The 17219-nt window shown below is 36.6% G+C and overlaps 2 protein-coding genes across 3 annotated transcripts in view; both read right to left on the reverse strand.

Annotated features, from left to right (window-relative positions):
* LOC140146064 (uncharacterized) lies at positions 1-8201 on the reverse strand. 2 transcript variants are annotated; one of them, XM_072167809.1, is made up of 8 exons: positions 8080-8201; positions 7656-7862; positions 7230-7436; positions 6800-7006; positions 6374-6580; positions 5948-6154; positions 5302-5522; positions 6-1419 (listed from the first exon to the last, which is right to left on the reverse strand). In XM_072167809.1, the coding sequence occupies exons 1-7, from the start codon at positions 8197-8199 to the stop codon at positions 5373-5375; spliced, it is 1305 nt and encodes a 434-aa protein (XP_072023910.1). In that variant the 5' UTR covers positions 8200-8201; the 3' UTR covers positions 6-1419; positions 5302-5372. The 2 variants fall into 2 exon arrangements, with proteins under 2 accessions (XP_072023911.1, XP_072023910.1); XM_072167810.1 differs by lacking the exon at positions 7656-7862 and having other exon boundaries at positions 1-1419; positions 8080-8199.
* Positions 8162-17219, reverse strand: part of LOC140146063 (uncharacterized) — a 27197-nt gene continuing 18139 nt past the window's right edge. Inside the window, exons 10-19 of the mRNA XM_072167808.1 lie at positions 16030-16288; positions 13606-13726; positions 12812-12973; positions 12103-12256; positions 11318-11570; positions 10753-10873; positions 10019-10180; positions 9386-9530; positions 8601-8852; positions 8162-8283 (exon numbers count right to left, since the gene is read on the reverse strand). Of these exons, the coding sequence (XP_072023909.1) occupies positions 8721-8852; positions 9386-9530; positions 10019-10180; positions 10753-10873; positions 11318-11570; positions 12103-12256; positions 12812-12973; positions 13606-13726; positions 16030-16288 (1509 nt within the window). The 3' untranslated portion in view covers positions 8162-8283; positions 8601-8720. The remainder of the gene's footprint in view (positions 8284-8600; positions 8853-9385; positions 9531-10018; positions 10181-10752; positions 10874-11317; positions 11571-12102; positions 12257-12811; positions 12974-13605; positions 13727-16029; positions 16289-17219) is intronic.

Genomic DNA, 17219 nt, shown 5'->3' on the forward strand with positions numbered 1-17219 from the left:
AACATTATGTCACAATGTTTAGCAGTAAGTTTTCAAAAAAGACTGTAGTTATTATTAAACGTTTTACAACCCAAATCCTTTGTATCACCGATGTTTAAACGTTTTCTGAACAACGTTTTGTGTTTGCTATGTACCGTGATCAGGTATCAGAAATAGCCAGTTGCCAAAGCAATTTTTACAAATTGCATAAATAGCCACAGATAGTAGCAATTGATGCAATTTATGTCGGAAAAATTGTTTAAATTGCCACAGGTGTAGCAATCTGAGTGATTTATTTCAATCAATAGCACGAATAGCCTACAGTTGCAAGAAACAACTCAGATATGAAAAAAAAAGAAATCTAAGTTAATAATTGCATAAATTGCACGAATACCTAACGGCTAGAAGGGACTGGGGGATAAATGTCATAATTGCTTATAGTCGGTACGTTAAAGCCCTTTCCACCAATTGCACAAATAGCACAAATAGCGCTTACTGGGGGCTACTCTCGGATATAAAAAAAAATTCTAAGTTAATAATTGCATAAATTGCACAAATTGCTGGCGGCTAGAAGGGACTTGGGGATGAATATCATAATTGCTATGGCCGGTACGTTAAAGCCCTTTCCATCAATTGCACAAATAGCACAAATAGCGCTTACTGGAGGTAACCCATATATGAAAAAAAAATCCAAGTTAATATTTGCATAAATTGCACAAATTGATTGCACACATTTATAAATGTGGCAAAAATTTCCCTATACCTAAAGTATGGGAAATCTACCAAAACAACCAATCTGTCTCTCTGTAGGGGGTCTACATACACCGCACGGACCAAATTGGGGTGTGTCGGGAGATGGTGTAAAATATAAATTCGTCGGTCGCAACACATAGTGGCGTAGAGTGATTTTCCAAATTTTCCGTTTCACATAGTGGCGTATAGCTTTAGAGCTAACTATTATCCTATAACAGTTATTCCTTGTTAACCATTAAAGACACAGTTTAATAGTTTGAACCTTAAACTTCAATTTCAAATGGAATCGGGCCACTGAGAGATAACAGTGGAGAAGTATAGACCCCGTTACTAGTAGCATATCCTTCAAAAACGGTTTGCTCGGAGACGTATTTTGTCCTTCACGTACGCCACTATGTGTTGCGACCGACGAATTGTTTGATTGTTGTTTGATGTGCTTTTCGTAAGTTTACATTACAGTAGTCTTCAAATAAGTCAAAATATTCACCTAAAATAATATTGCTATCGAAAATGAACAGATTAAATATTTCTAAATCAGATACATGATTAAATATTGTTTGTTTTTATATTAATTAAATTGTGTTTTTACACGACAATGATATAGATGAAACAATACGATTAAATATCACGATACCAAGGCTAAACTGTCCTTACTCCATGAACTGCGCGGTAACACTGCCCCATCGGCTGTAAGAGAAAAAGAGATTAATTTCAGTATATGGTCGAATCCAACGAAAAGTGTACACGGCATGTTCAGGGCCATAACTTAAAAGTATTAATCAATTGGCATTCGTTTTTGTATTGTGTTTATTCGCCTTGATCATACGCTTCGCGCCATACATAATAAGACCCCCTTCTGTGAAAAACTTAGACACAGAGACCCCAAAACATGCTATTTTTACCCATTTTTTCAAAATATTTCTTAAAGTATTTTTAAAAACATCTAAATCAGTTATGAAAAGAAGTCATTGGATTGAATCTAAATTGATTTCCTGAAAGGTGTGTATTCAAAGATTGCCTGTTCAATTTTTCACATATTTGCACATAATTATGAATTTTTTGTGATAATTTTTTGAGTGGTATTTTTTACATTACCTACGAATACAATTTTTCATAGCACTAGATATATCTTTAAAAATGGAAATTACTAATAAATGCGCAATTGATACAAGCTTTGTGTCCAATACTGAAATGCATTGCATTCGGACATCTTTATTATTGTGTTTAGCTGCCAGAAATTCTAAATGGCACAAAGGTAGGTTTGGTAAAAAATATGCATTACCTCCGAATACATGTTAAAAGCTGTGTCATTTCCACAAACTGAGAGAATAGTAAACAATAGTTAAGCAATAGGTGCAGGGTAATACACTCTTTATTTCTACCAAGTTTTAATAGCCTGCGTTTAAATATTTCTGAGATGTCAACAATAAAAGCAAGTATTCGTAGGTAAATTTCGGTAATCGAATGTTACCTACGAATACAATTTGACATCATGACAGTATTGTGAAACACCGCCATTCATGCCAATGCCCATAGTGGTACATAACGAAGGCCTGTATGTTTGCTATCAAATCATATGTCAATGAAAGTTGCGAATTCACATACATGCCCACCATGCAAAAGTGAATACCGCTTAATTGTTGAAAAATATGTACTGAAATAGACGACGGTCTGCTCATTTGAAAGAAAAATCAGATTCAAAGAAGATTAGAAGGGGATAAATACTTGGATTTGTCAACTGTCATGTGTGCTTCATTTTAAATGTTTAACGACCTTCTGGTTTCTGAGTAATGTGTGTCCAAATTGATTTATATGAAGGTAACTTTTGACGTTTTCGCTAAGGTTACCTACGAATACCATGGAAAAAACGACTGTTCTCATTGTCTCATGATCTAGACAACACAGTGATGGACCCTGGTATAAAGTTAATTGTGGTTGCCCTCAAACGAAAGGCCACAAGACGTTACTGACTCCAAGATGGAATTCACAAGTCTGCAATAACGGTTTTAAGCGATTTGTGTGCAATTAAGCAAATTAAAGTCACTTCAGTGCCTTTGTTTCTTACCACAATCCTCTTTCAACCGCTGTGAACCGACATTATTAATACATGATATGGTCTAAAGTATCAATAAACGCACATAAAGAAAATAATACATTCAAAGTGCTTTATAAAATGAAGTTTTGATTGCGATATCCACCAAAGGTCTAATTCTTACCTACAAATACTGAAATGTTACTTACGAATACAGCATAATACATGACATGTGTAATGAAGTGTCCCTACCAATGGAAATTAATTGTCAAAAACTTTAAGCGGTACCCCAGGACACTATTATTACCCATATACGGATTCATTCAACAATTATTTATTATGTAAAATTGCTGATTAACTACTTGTATATCAAAATGAAGTGGTCAAAATCTTGCTAAAAGTATCAAAAAATTTTTGATCTAAGGTAATAGCATTTATTCATTTGGACGTACCATCTGAAAGAGATCTAAAAATTACCATTTTATTAATTCATTACCATAATAGCAAAATTTAAACCTCTAAACTGAATATAGATATTGTTAAATCGCTCATGTTACCTACGAATACCCGGGTTTCTTCACCTTTTCATTGTATAAAGCGTTAGGTGTATGCGTATAATTCCTAATATTCTTGAAAACATATATCCTACTCGTTCTTATACAATGTGTAAATTGATTCATACTCATTTGATAAATAAAATACAGAAACTGACCTAAACTTCATTTTCAAAAATAAACTAGCATAAATAGACTAAGATCATATTGATCGCGTTATAAAAATAAAAACAAATATTTTCTGGTTGAGCTAGCATTTTCCTGACACCCTGTGGTCTACATTACACGAAAAAAGCGTTAATGGGAATATTCCATTTGTTTTAGGTTGATTAGTATTGCGATAGTAAAAGCATCCTAGTGGTATTCGTAGGTAACATTGGGTTTTGATATCACATTTACTATCACACGTCCTGGATTTTTTTTTCAAGATTAGTAATGGCACTTTTGGTTCCTATAAGGCCAATATGTCATCAATCAATGGGCAAAAGGAAAAAATTGTGGAGACTTTTTTATTTCGGACTTTTATTTTTGGCCCGTGGACACTTTTGGTTGGATTCGACCATATACAGGCATAATAAGCATAGGCGGCGAAAGCCTGTGCCATTAGTTTATTCATGCGTCTGGAGCTATTAGGCCGAACAAAGTCTGTCTCAGTCTGCTATGTGAACTCCAATTTTTAAATTCAGATTTTCTCCCCACCACTGTGGCTCGTAAACTCGCCCTTCTATCGCACTTTTAAGATTTTTTTTGTTTCATCAAATACAACTCGTCACCATATGAGACGGTTATGGTAGTTGCGACCAGAGACTGTGTGTCTGAGACAAACTTACTTTTTTTTTTTGCCTTATGTATGAACATTTTAATTTAATAAATAATGAATAATACATAAAATTATAAAGCTTCTAACCGTTTGCTATCATTATCGCAATGTGTACATACATCATGAGGGTTTGGGTGTGGGGGGATAGGGTGAACTGGTACAGACATAATAAAATTGGACTGGTAAATAGGCATCATCTAAGTCAGTTAACTGCCCAAATAATGATGTTAATAAAATTTAATGATATTCTATTAAAAAAAAAAAAAAGTGCAGGATTAATATCCCGTGTCATTTGATGCTTTTATAATTTGGGGATATTTTTTATCCCCCGGTTCTCTGTATGAAAAAGAGTTTGTCAGTTTCTATGAATAAGAATAAGCTAAATTCAAAATAGAAATAATATTTAAACCGTCTAGCGTCTCATGACCTCCTGCATGTATACTACTGCCGTCGTAATGTATTTGAAAAATACCCCTTTTTAAATACGACAACCAAACAATAGACATAACCTCATAATAGTGATTATAAAAACAACCCGGATCTACCATTTAGACTTATTACCTTGTGGTACCCGTAGTGCTAGCATTTACTACTCAAAGTATTGGCCCTACATGTCTATCTTCTATGACACGATAGAGGTTAATTAAATACAATTTCTTAACGTTTATCCTCTAATTCTTAGTCAGTGGTTGTGGTTTAGCTTGGAAGCGCTGAATGTCATTGCTTCCTGCAATGTCGTCTATCACACGGTAGAGGATATGGTCTGCGTCGTTACGGAACACGCTTGTCGAGGTGAGCACTAGCTGCGCGTAAGTAGCTCCTTGTAAGCGTAGTGTGTAATACGCCACACACTACACGCAACTGAATTTATAAACAGATTTTGTTCATTTTAGAATAAGGGAAGTTTTCATGACGGTAATTGTTGAAATTTATCTTTTTCCTAATTAAAAAAAGTTTTAGTTCTTAAAAAAAATAACTGACTACGAATGATAGGATTTTTTATTTTTACTATCCTCTACCTATGATAGAAGACAGGCAGGTAAAATATTTGTATCGTAGGCGCCGGCATCCCCTACTCAAAATATTGGACCTGCCTGCCACCTTTCACACGGTAGCGGTTAGTAAACACCCATCGTTTATTCTTTAGTTATCACTGTCCATACCTTGATGAATTAATTACTACAAGTAGTCGAGCAGCATAACTTGTAAGGAACTCTAATGCTATTCTGTGACGTTACGACAAAACTCTCCTCCGACGGATGTATGAAACATTCGTCGCCATCTTCTGCATCCAACGGTACGTTGATATCCACGTAATCTTTATGACATTCAAAAATAGGGGGCTCGTTGGGAGCTTTGGTGGTTTCTGGATATATAACGATTTCTGTAAATAAATACGATAGGATATGATAATGATGATCATGATCATGATAATCTTCATCATCGTCGTCATCATCATCATCATCATCAACATCATCACCATCACCATCATCATCATCATCATCATCATCATCATCATCATCATCATCATCATCATCATCATCATCATCATCATCATCATCATTTGCAAAACATCTTACCACACATACATACCCCACAATTTATGTGCACACACTTACATGCAATAGTACATACCGAGGACGGGCACAAGTACTAGCCAAAACCATGGCTGCACCTACATGTAGAACTAACCATAATATATTTCTAGTCTCTTTGCATAACCAAGGACCTCCGTAATTCCATGTGTGCTTTCAACATCCTCAATGGCTTGAAAAACATCTGCAAGTGCACTCATATTATGGTACTTACTCGTAGTACCACCGCATACAACATCTCCTTGTCCACGCCTCCTCCTAGTTCCTGGTAGTTCTTCACCATCTTGATTGACACACCAACAGTGGCCTGTGAATCCATAGCATTGTCTGGACTCATAATCACCATTTGCCTTACATTGAGGGATGAAAGCATCTGGTAATCCTTGAGCTGCCTGAACCTTGGTCTGACAATGAGTGAGTACTGGAAAGGGAACACAATTATTTTTATAGGTTACTGTATATTAGGGGACCCAAAACTGTGGCTGCTCCTACATGTAGAACTAACCAAAACGGGAGTTATTGCCATAATATATTTCTAGTCTCTTTGCATAACCAAGAACCATCCGTAATTCCATGTGTGCTTTCAACATCCTCAATGGCTTGAATAACATCTGCAAGTGAACTCTAATATGGTACTTACTCGTAGTACCACCGCATACAACATCTCCTTGTCCACGCCTCCTCCTAGTTCCTGGTAGTTCTTCACCATCTTGATTGACACACCAACAGTCGCCTGTGAATCCATAGCATTGTCTGGACTCATAATCACCATTTGCCTTACATTGAGGGATGAAAGCATCTGGTAATCCTTGAGCTGCCTGAACCTTGGTCTGACAATGAGTGAGTACTGGAAAGGGAACACAATTATTTTTATAGGTTACTGTATATTAGGGGACCCAAAACCGTGGCTGCTCCTACATGTAGAACTAACCAAAACGGGAGTTATTGTCATAATATATTTCTAGTCTCTTTGCATAACCAAGAACCATCCGTAATTCCATGTGTGCTTTCAACATCCTCAATGGCTTGAATAACATCTGCAAGTGAACTCTTATATGGTACTTACTCGTAGTACCACCGCATACAACATCTCCTTGTCCACGCCTCCTCCTAGTTCCTGGTAGTTCTTCACCATCTTGATTGACACACCAACAGTCGCCTGTGAATCCATAGCATTGTCTGGACTCATAATCACCATTTGCCTTACATTGAGGGATGAAAGCATCTGGTAATCCTTGAGCTGCCTGAACCTTGGTCTGACATTCAGTGAGTACTGGAAAGGGAACACAATTATTTTTTATAGATTACTGTATATTAGGGGACCCAAAACCGTGGCTGCTCATACATGTAGAACTAACCAAAACTGGAGTTATTGTCATAATATATTTATATATATATCTTTGCATAACCAAGAACCATCCGTAATTCCATGTGTGCTTTCAACATCCTCAATGGCTTGAATAACATCTGCAAGTGAACTCTAATATGGTACTTACTCGTAGTACCACCGCATACAACATCTCCTTGTCCACGCCTCCTCCTAGTTCCTGGTAGTTCTTCACCATCTTGATTGACACACCAACAGTCGCCTGTGAATCCATAGCATTGTCTGGACTCATAATCACCATTTGCCTTACATTGAGGGATGAAAGCATCTGGTAATCCTTGAGCTGCCTGAACCTTGGTCTGACATTGAGTGAGTACTGGAAAGGGAACACAATTATTTTTATAGGTTACTGTATATTAGGGGACCCAAAACCGTGGCTGCTCTTACATGTAGAACTAACCAAAACGGGAGTTATTGTCATAATATATTTCTAGTCTCTTTGCATAACCAAGAACCATCCGTAATTCCATGTGTGCTTTCAACATCCTCAATGGCTTGAATAACATCTGCAAGTGAACTCTTATATGGTACTTACTCGTAGTACCACCGCATACAACATCTCCTTGTCCACGCCTCCTCCTAGTTCCTGGTAGTTCTTCACCATCTTGATTGACACACCAACAGTCGCCTGTGAATCCATAGCATTGTCTGGACTCATAATCACCATTTGCCTTACATTGAGGGATGAAAGCATCTGGTAATCCTTGAGCTGTCTGAACCTTGGTCTGACATTGAGTGAGTACTGGAAAGGGAACACAATTATTTTTATAGGTTACTGTATAATGGGACCTAAAACCGTGGCTGCACATACATGTAGAACTAACCAAAACGGGAGTTATTGTCATAATATATTTCTAGTCTCTTTGCATAACCAAGAACCATCCGTAATTCCATGTGTGCTTTCAACATCCTCAATGGCTTGAATAACATCTGCAAGTGCACTCATATATGATACTTACTCGTACCACCGCATACAACATCTCCTTGTCCACGCCTCCTCCTAGTTCCTGGTAGTTCTTCACCATCTTGATTGACACACCAACAGTCGCCTGTGAATCCATAGCATTGTCTGGACTCATAATCACCATTTGCCTTACATTGAGGGATGAAAGCATCTGGTAATCCTTGAGCTGCCTGAACCTTGGTCTGACATTGAGTGAGTACTGGAAAGGGAACACAATTATTTTGTATAGGTAACTGTACATTAGGGTGTGGCAAAAATACTTTTTTATTCCTATCGACTTGGAACTTTTGGAGAATGTTACTGGGGTACATACTACTATTATGCTGAAACTTCAGCAGATAGCAATCCCTCAAATTGGTCACTATTATTTGCTTGGGTGAAACTTGCTCCTATCTTTACTGATCTATCTAAGTTTATCGCCACTGTGCAATCATTTTGCATCAATATCGGTAGTCATGAAGAATACTTTCACCAAAACATATTATATTAATATTTGGTTAGTTTAATAATCCTTACCGTTGATCGTTATGGACCATTCCCCAGCTTTTGAATAGAATGGATATTTTGAATCGACGTACTCCGCATCGATTGCGAAACCTTCATCAATACGTAGAGTGTACTCTCCTGCAACTTGATCTATACGCATATAAAGGACACGTCTTTGCCATTGAATTCCACTTGCATTTTATCGGATGAATCCACTCGGCCGACGACTCTACCCTTCTTGTTTGTCAGACTTATATATACCACCTGAGTCGGCCGTCGTACCTGTGTTTTCATCAGGTTAAAATAAAATGATAAATGTACAAGATATTTAGGGATTTTTGTCGTGTAAATTTTTGAAAGTGTATAAGAAAAACAGATGCTGAAGAATTTTTTGTGTGTTTTCCAAAAAATCTGGGTCGTAACTGTGTGCCAAAGTTAATAAATAGATAGATATTATCAATATCGCAAAATAACAAGATTGAAAAAATATTACCAACGCGAAAGTGATGACAAGATGGCGACTTCAAACTCGGCGTACCATATAGAAAATCACCCGAACAGCACCGAAAATATATGACTTGTTTTAATCAATCAAAAATGTCACAACAATAATTATTTATGCAATCTATGCACACCAAAAAAGGTGAGTATAATCGCAGTTATTAAGTTATTAAGCTTTCTTCTCGGGTCCTATTGCCAACCACAAGTTCGGGGTGATACCTCCGGTTTTTTAATACATCACGTACTGCTCTGTAGCCTTGTATTCGGAGTGACTGATGATATAGACATTGAGCTATTTGTTTGTATAATCTTACCTGTCGATTGAATCGAATAGACCACTTCATGGTTCTACCTAATTCTACCACTTGTCCATCATGTGGATAGCTTTTAATTTCCACAGGATATAAATAGCCCGCGTCAACAACATTCAGATTCACATAGGACCAGCCACTGGTAATTCTGCAATAATATTATATCAAGTTCATTTCGTCATAAAAGTGGTGTTTACACAAACCTAGCTCGTGATATTTGAATTTATTGCCCTGCCGTTTATTTTGTGTCGTATCAGTGATATAAATGAACTAAAGGAACTTCCCATTCCATTACAGGACCTAGATCATACGTGTATTTAAGTTGATAGCTAATAAGGTCGATCCGCTCAATGTATAAGTATCCCATAGATTCAAGCGCGCGATATATCAGCCGTGACTCATATTTCGACCAAATGAATATAATCTCGGGACAATACAGATCATTCCAAACTTGATGTTTGCACATTTTTCACTTCCTTTTTCCATGTTTGATCATATTTCTTTTAAATGTCCTTCAACTCCAGATTTGTTTTTGTTTTTTGTCCAGGCTTGTTCTTGTACGAAAAAATTTATCCTGTAAAACATTCAAAGTGTCTTTACCTGAGGGCTAAACTTGATCAGTTAAGAAGAACTTACCCAGCCGTATCTACAGCGGAGAAACCTACAGTGTGTTTACCGATTTGCTGTCTGGTGGGCTGCCAATTAAGTTGTATTGCTTTCCGCAAGGGATATCCATCAACAGTTTGTAACGTTGAGCTGGTCATGCCCTTCGGTTTATTAATTTCTATCCGAGAAATCCTAATAAAGTCAATGATAAAAATGATATAAAATCGATTACGATGACGATTACGATTATAATGATGATGATGATAAATATAAAGATTATGATGATGATGCTCTATGATTTTTAAATGCTTACTCTGACACTGATATTGGTCGTAAGTAACGTTTTTGGAGAATGAAAGGTAAGATAAATGCTTTATGCATTAAGATATATAGGTTTTAATACCTTGTTATTGAATTGCGGAAAAAATGCTTTAACATTTAGTTTTATATATATTTGCTATGTAAAAAAAGCATTGGAGCTTTTAAAATTTAGGTAGTTTTGATAGTTGTTCACATCCTTTTATTTAGAATGTAGTCATTCATTCATAGCCAATGAATAGGGAGTTGAGTGCCTCATCTGTTGTAATTCAAAATACAAATTTGACGATGTCTTTGTCAAACGGGCGCAAGAAAATACGCACACAAACACTAGATAGATTTAAGTTTCTGACGGTGTGTGAAAGTGTCAACTTTTCGGTACTAACTGATGAGGTTGTGCATCACAAAACATATATTTGAGAGATATTGCTATATAATGCACTTACAATTGATTTTCATTAGCCGCCTCAGCTACGATTTTGATCTCATAACGTTTATCAACTGGAATGGTCATGCCGTGTCTTTCTGGTTCTACAATTGCGGGGTTGCCTGGAGGCATTGGTGTAACTATATATAGGGCGAGAATCAAGCTCTAATAGTATATCATCGTGGTCGATTTCTATAATTAAACACTACAGGATGCAATGATCATCATCCTCCTCCTCCTCCTCCTCCTCATCATCATCATTATCATCATCATCATCCTCATCATCATCATCATAATCATCATCATCATCATCATCATCATCATCATCATACATCATCAGACAACGTTCAAAACAGTCCAAAAACGCTTAGCGGAAATTGCCACTTTGGAACCTGTTTTACCTTTATTAACATATCTATTGTCTACTGAATAGACAATGAAGATGTCAAAGGTCACTGGATTCCTTGATCATTCATCTTAACATGATCTGTGTGTAATCATTTTTGCATACATATCGCAGTCATGAAGAAAACGTTCACCAAAACATATTTATATTAATATTTGGTTAGTTTAATAATCCTTACCGTTGATCGTGATGGACCATTCCTCGGCTTTTGAATAGAATGGATATTTTGAATCGACGTATTTCGCATCGATTGCGAAACCTTCATCAATACGTAGAGTGTACTCTCCTCCAACTTCATATATAGGCATATTAAAGGATACGTCCTTGCCAGTGAATTGTACTTGCATTTTATCGGATGAATCCACTCGGCCGACGACTCTACCATAGTTGTTTGACAGACTTATATATACCGTCTGAGTCGGGCGTCGTACCTGTGTTTTCATCAGGTTGATATAAAATGATAAATGTACCAGATAGGTAGGGATTTTTGTCATGTAAATTATAATGTTATTAGCTGGTTTTTGAAAGTGAATAAGAAAAACAGATGCTGAAGAATTTTTTGTATGTTTTCCAAAAAATGTGGGTCAAAATTGTGTGCCAAAGTTCCTAAATAGGCATTTTCATTATCGCAAAATAACAAGATTGAAAAACATTCCGAAAGCGAAAGTGATGACAAGATGGCGACTTTTAACTCAGTGTGCCATCCAAACAGCACAGAAAATACATGACTTGTTTTAATCAATCTAAAATATCACGGCAATTTTTCGAATCGATGCACACCAAAAATAGTGAGTGTAATCGCAGTTATTAAGTTATTAAGCTTTTTCTCGGGTCTTATTGCCAACCCCTAGTTCGGGGTAAAACCTCCGGATTGTTCAATACATCACGTACTGCTGTAGCCTTGTATTCGGAGTGACTGATACTATAGAAACCGAGCTATTTAATTGTAATGTATAATCTTACCTGTCGATTGAATCGAATAGACCACTTCTTCAAGTTCTTGGTTCTACCAATTTCTACGACTTGTCCATCAGATGGATAGCTTTTACTTTTCACAGGATATAAATAGCCAGCGTCAACCACATTCAGGTTCACATAGGACCAGCCACTGGTAATTCTGCAATAATATTATATCAAGTTCATTTTGTCATAAAAGTTGTGTTTACACAAACCTGGCTCGTGATATTTGAATTTATTGCCCTGCCGATTATTTTGTGTCGTATCAGTGATATAAAGGAAAAAAAGGAACTAACCATTTCATTACAGGACCTAGATCATAAGTATTAAGTTGATAGATGAGGTCGATCCGCTAAATATATTATCATCCCATAGATTAAAGCGTGCAATATATCAGCCATGACCCATCATTCTGCCGAATGAATATAAACTCGGGACAATACAGATCATTCCAAGCTTGATGTTTGCATTTGTTTTCACTTCCTTTTTCCAAGTTTGATCATATTTTCTTTTAAATTTCCTTAACTCCACATTTGTATGCCTTACCCAACAGGATTTCATAGGCCTATTTTTCCAACGTTTGCTTCTCAAGTGACACATGGAAAAAATTGATGTCATAATGACGTCACATGTTCTTGTACGAAAAACTAATCATGTAAAACATTCACACGGTCTTTACCTGAGAGCTAAACTTGATCGGTTAGGAAGAACTTACCCAGCCGTATCTACAGCGGAGAAACCTACAGTGTGTTTACCGATTTGCTGTCTGGTGGGCTGCCAATTAAGTTGTATTGCTTTCCGCAAGGGATATCCATAAACAGTTTGTAACGTAGAACTGGTCATGCCCGTCGGTTTATTAATTTCTATTCGAGAAATCCTAATAAAATCAATGATAAAAATGATATAAATATCGATTACGATGACGATGACGATTATAAGCATGATGATGATAAATATATAGATTATGATGATGATGCTCTATGATATTTATATGTAATAATAATGCTTAATTTGACACTAATATTGGTCGTAAGTAACGTTTTTGGAGAATGAAAGGTACGAGAAGTGCTTTATGCATGAAGATATAGGTTTTAATACCTTGTTATTGAATTGCGGAAAAATTAGTAAAAAGGTGATAAGTGAAATTTCTTGCTGGTTTCAGTTTTCTTTGCTTTAACCTTTAGTTTTATTTACATTTGCTCTGTAAAAAAGCATTGGAGCTTTTCAAATTTAGGTAGTTTTGATAGTTGTTCCCATCCTTTTATTCAGAATATAGTCATTCATTCATCTATAGCTAAGAAATAGGGAGTAGAATGCCCCATATGCTCTAATTCAAAATACAAATTTGACGATGCCTTTGTCAAACGGCCGCAAGAAAAGTTGTTCGCACACAAACACTATGTAGATTTAGAATAATGTCTGACGGTATGAAAACTTTTTTGGACTAATTGATGATGTTGTGCATCACAATGTATTCATTTGAGAGATATTGCTATCTAATGTACTTACAATTGATTTTCATTAGCCGCCTCAGCTACGATTTTGATCTCATAACGTTTATCAACTGGAATGGTCATGCCGTGTCTTTCTGGTTCTACAATTGTCGGGTTGTCTGGAGGCAATACCACACCTGGATATATATAGGGCGAGAATCAAGCTCGAATAATATATCATCGTGGTCGATTTATATAATTAAACACTACAGGATGCCATGATCATCATCATCTTAATCATCGTCAGACACCGTTCAAAACAGGCCAAAACGCTCAGCGGAAGTTGCCACTTTAGTGCCCGTTTTACCTTTATTAACATATCTATTGCCTACTGAATAGACAATGAAGATGTCAAGGGTCACTGGATTCCTTGATCATTCGTCTTGACTGGATCTGTGTGCAATCATTTGGTTAAATACCACTAATTATGTATTACACGTGTTTCAATGGGAAAATGCCTAATTTCGGGTGGAATTTTCTCATATTCAGAACTCTCACAGTTCAATGCCACCAATATCAGGTGAAACGATATGATTTAGATGCCAAATGATCAAAAATTCAACATAGGTTGACCTGAGACTTTTCTTGTTTTAACGCACTGAACCGTAAACACCTTAAAATGACAGTGCGCCCTCGAAGCTGAAAGTTACAATATGATAAGGCGACTATTTACTAAAAACCGAAGCCGTGCGTATGAATTTTGGTACTATTACATCAAAAATGTCATATAATGAGAGAAAATGTACCATTTTGAAGCATCAAACTCTAAATAGTACTTTTTTGGCTATATACCCTGATCAATTTCAGCGATTTTAATGCAGTCTTTTCGAATGCCATGACAACAAATAGTTCCTCATCGTATTTCAATGTATCGCCCAGGCCTATTAGTGGTCTTTAACCTATATAAGCACAAAGGTGCTCCAATCTCGGGTAAAATGACATGAATGTAAACATTGACATTTGCAATACATGTTTTAACAAGAAAATTTCTGGAAAACAGCATGACGAGTAAAATATCAATGATTTTCGGACACCCTGTATGATGACTGTTTCGCTGTTTTTGCTTCAACCTAGGACTATATCTGGAGATTCGTATCTGTAGCCTGTCCTAGCACGATCAGATCAGATTAAGATTGATTTAGGGTTAGTGTTCCGATATAGGCTTGCTGTTTAGTGTTAGAATTGTTGATTAGGGTCAGGTTCGCATTAGGAATAGGGTTTTTATAGGGCTAGGCTCATGGATAGGGATAGAGATACGGCTAGGTCAGAGGATTAGATATGTGTTTAAAATAGAGTTATAGATCAAGTTAGGGTTCCGGCTTGAGTTAGGATAGAGTGAGGCCACACAGGATGCTGTAGAGGCCCATAGACAACGTGTACAAAAAGACTAGGTTTTAATTTACACGTGACTATAGGCCTTACATGCGCCTTAAAGCTTAAGCAAAATGCCTAGCCTATGCCTATACTGTATTTACACGTATAGGCCTATGTACGTTATTTAGGGCAAGGAAATCATCAACAAAATGTGCATGTGGGTCTAATTAACAAAGTGGCATGTCTATATGATCATCAACATTGATTTTTCATCATCATTAAGCTTTCTATATGTATACGCAGAGAAGCGAAGGTTGTTGAATTTAGAAGCCCTGAAATCACAGAAACCAGCCGTAAACCCAATACTAATGCCACAAGTCCCCCCCCCTCAACCCGTTACTTCCTCAACGGGTTCTAAAAACATACCTTAGTAGTCGAAGAAGATGCACGTTTTCTTGCCAGGGCAAATACAGTTAAATATTGAGAAATGTAAGCAAAAAATAGCCAGAAAAGTCTCCATTGACGAATATCAGATCCATAGAATTCAGTGTTTCTATAGGTTAAATACCACTAATTATGTATTACACGTGTTTCAATGGGAAAATGCCTAATTTCGGGTGGAATTTTCTCATATTCAGAACTCTCACAGTTCAATGCCACCAATATCAGGTGAAACTATATGATTTAGATGCCAAATGATCAAAAATTCAACATAGGTTGACCTGAGACTTTTCTTGTTTTAACGCACTGAACCGTAAACACCAAAATGACAGTGCGCCCTCGAAGCTGAAAGTTACAATATGATAAGGCGACTATTTACTAAAAACCGAAGCCGTGCGTATGAATTTTGGTACTATTACATCAAAAATGTCATATAATGAGAGAAAATGTACCATTTTGAAGCATCAAACTCTAAAAAGTACTTTTTTTTTTTTATAACTTGATCAATTTCAGCGATTTTAATGCAGTCTTTTCGAATGCCATGACAACAAATAGTTCCTCATCGTATTTCAATGTATCGCCCAGGCCTATTAGTGGTCTTTAACCATTTGTGCATTAATATTGCAGTCATGAAGAAAACTTTCACCAAAACACATTAATATTTGGTTAGTTTAATAATCCTTACCGTTGATCGTTATGGACCATTGCTCGGCTTTTGAATAGAATGGAAATTTTGAATCGACGTAATCCGCATCGATTGCGAAACCTTCATCAATATGTAAAGTGTACGGCAACTCTCCTGCAACTTCATCTATAGGCATATAAAAGGATGTGACTTTGCCATTGAATTCCACTTGCATTTTATCGGATGAATCCACTCGGCCGACGACTGTACCATAGTAGTTTATCAGACTTGTATATGCCGTCTGAGTCGGGGGTCGTACCTGTGTTGATATAAAATGGTAAAAGTACAAGATATGCAGGGATTTGTGTCGTGTAAATTGTAATGTTATCAGCAGGCTTTTGGAAGTGAACATACTGCAGTTACTGTCCGTTTTCCTATACACAATACACAGTGCTCTCACCATTGACGCGTGACCTCTAAAAATGATGTACGTTGGAAGAATGGGCACTTGCTTAGTTAACATCACTGTGTGAAAAATAACCAGCCAATATTTTAGCTATTCTCCAAACTTCTAGCAAATATATTTCTCTAACATGATCTAAAATTACAGCTAGGTTAGATGTTCAGAAATAGTCGCACTTTTGTAAAATATGAGTGAGGGCAAGGCATAGCTAGCCAACTCCCCGTGTTAATTGAATGGAGATTTGACCGAAAATATTGGTATCGGACCGCTCACTTCTGAAGGATGCCACAAAAAAACGGTACAAGCTACATTTTAACTATTCTAAATAGGTTCTAGAAAATATAGTTTTGTAACATGTCCTAAATTTTTAGCTAATTTAGATGTTTGGAGAGGGTCGCACTTTTGTGTTTTAGGAAGGATATGTAAACGACAGATAACACCAAAAATATGAAGAAATTATTTCCAAACCGTGTTAAGTCAACAATCATTATGTTGCTTATTTTGAAGAATGCTGGTTAACAAAAAGCAGGTCTTTGTCTCATTTCGTGAACAAAGCTACACATACCATTGTTTCCTTTCGTTTCCTTTATAATCGGTTACCCAACTGAAGCTAGAATACCAGCTTTATTGCGATGTCGCACACTGAAAACAGACACTTGTGCACAACCAGAGAAGATCTGATTTAATCAGTTGAGCTGCTTCAATGAGTGTTATCTTGGTTTAATAGCTTTTAATGGGGTTTAAGTCCTGCAAAGGTCGAGATGAATTCTACTGTAGACATGACTGC

The sequence above is a fragment of the Amphiura filiformis genome, chromosome 2, assembly GCF_039555335.1.
Source record: "Amphiura filiformis chromosome 2, Afil_fr2py, whole genome shotgun sequence".
NCBI lineage: Eukaryota > Metazoa > Echinodermata > Ophiuroidea > Amphilepidida > Amphiuridae > Amphiura > Amphiura filiformis.

Bases quoted from the DNA above. Each gene is read 5' to 3' on its own strand.
- LOC140146064 (XM_072167809.1), bottom strand. From the start codon at position 8,199: ATGAGTCCAGACAATGCTATGGATTCACAGGCGACTGTTGGTGTGTCA. The intron at 7,863-8,079 runs GTAAGTATCATA...TTCCCTTTCCAG, and splicing joins TGTTGTATGCGGTGGTACGA to TACTCACTCAATGTCAGACC. The intron at 6,155-6,373 runs GTAAGTACCATA...TTCCCTTTCCAG, and splicing joins TGTATGCGGTGGTACTACGA to TACTCACTCATTGTCAGACC.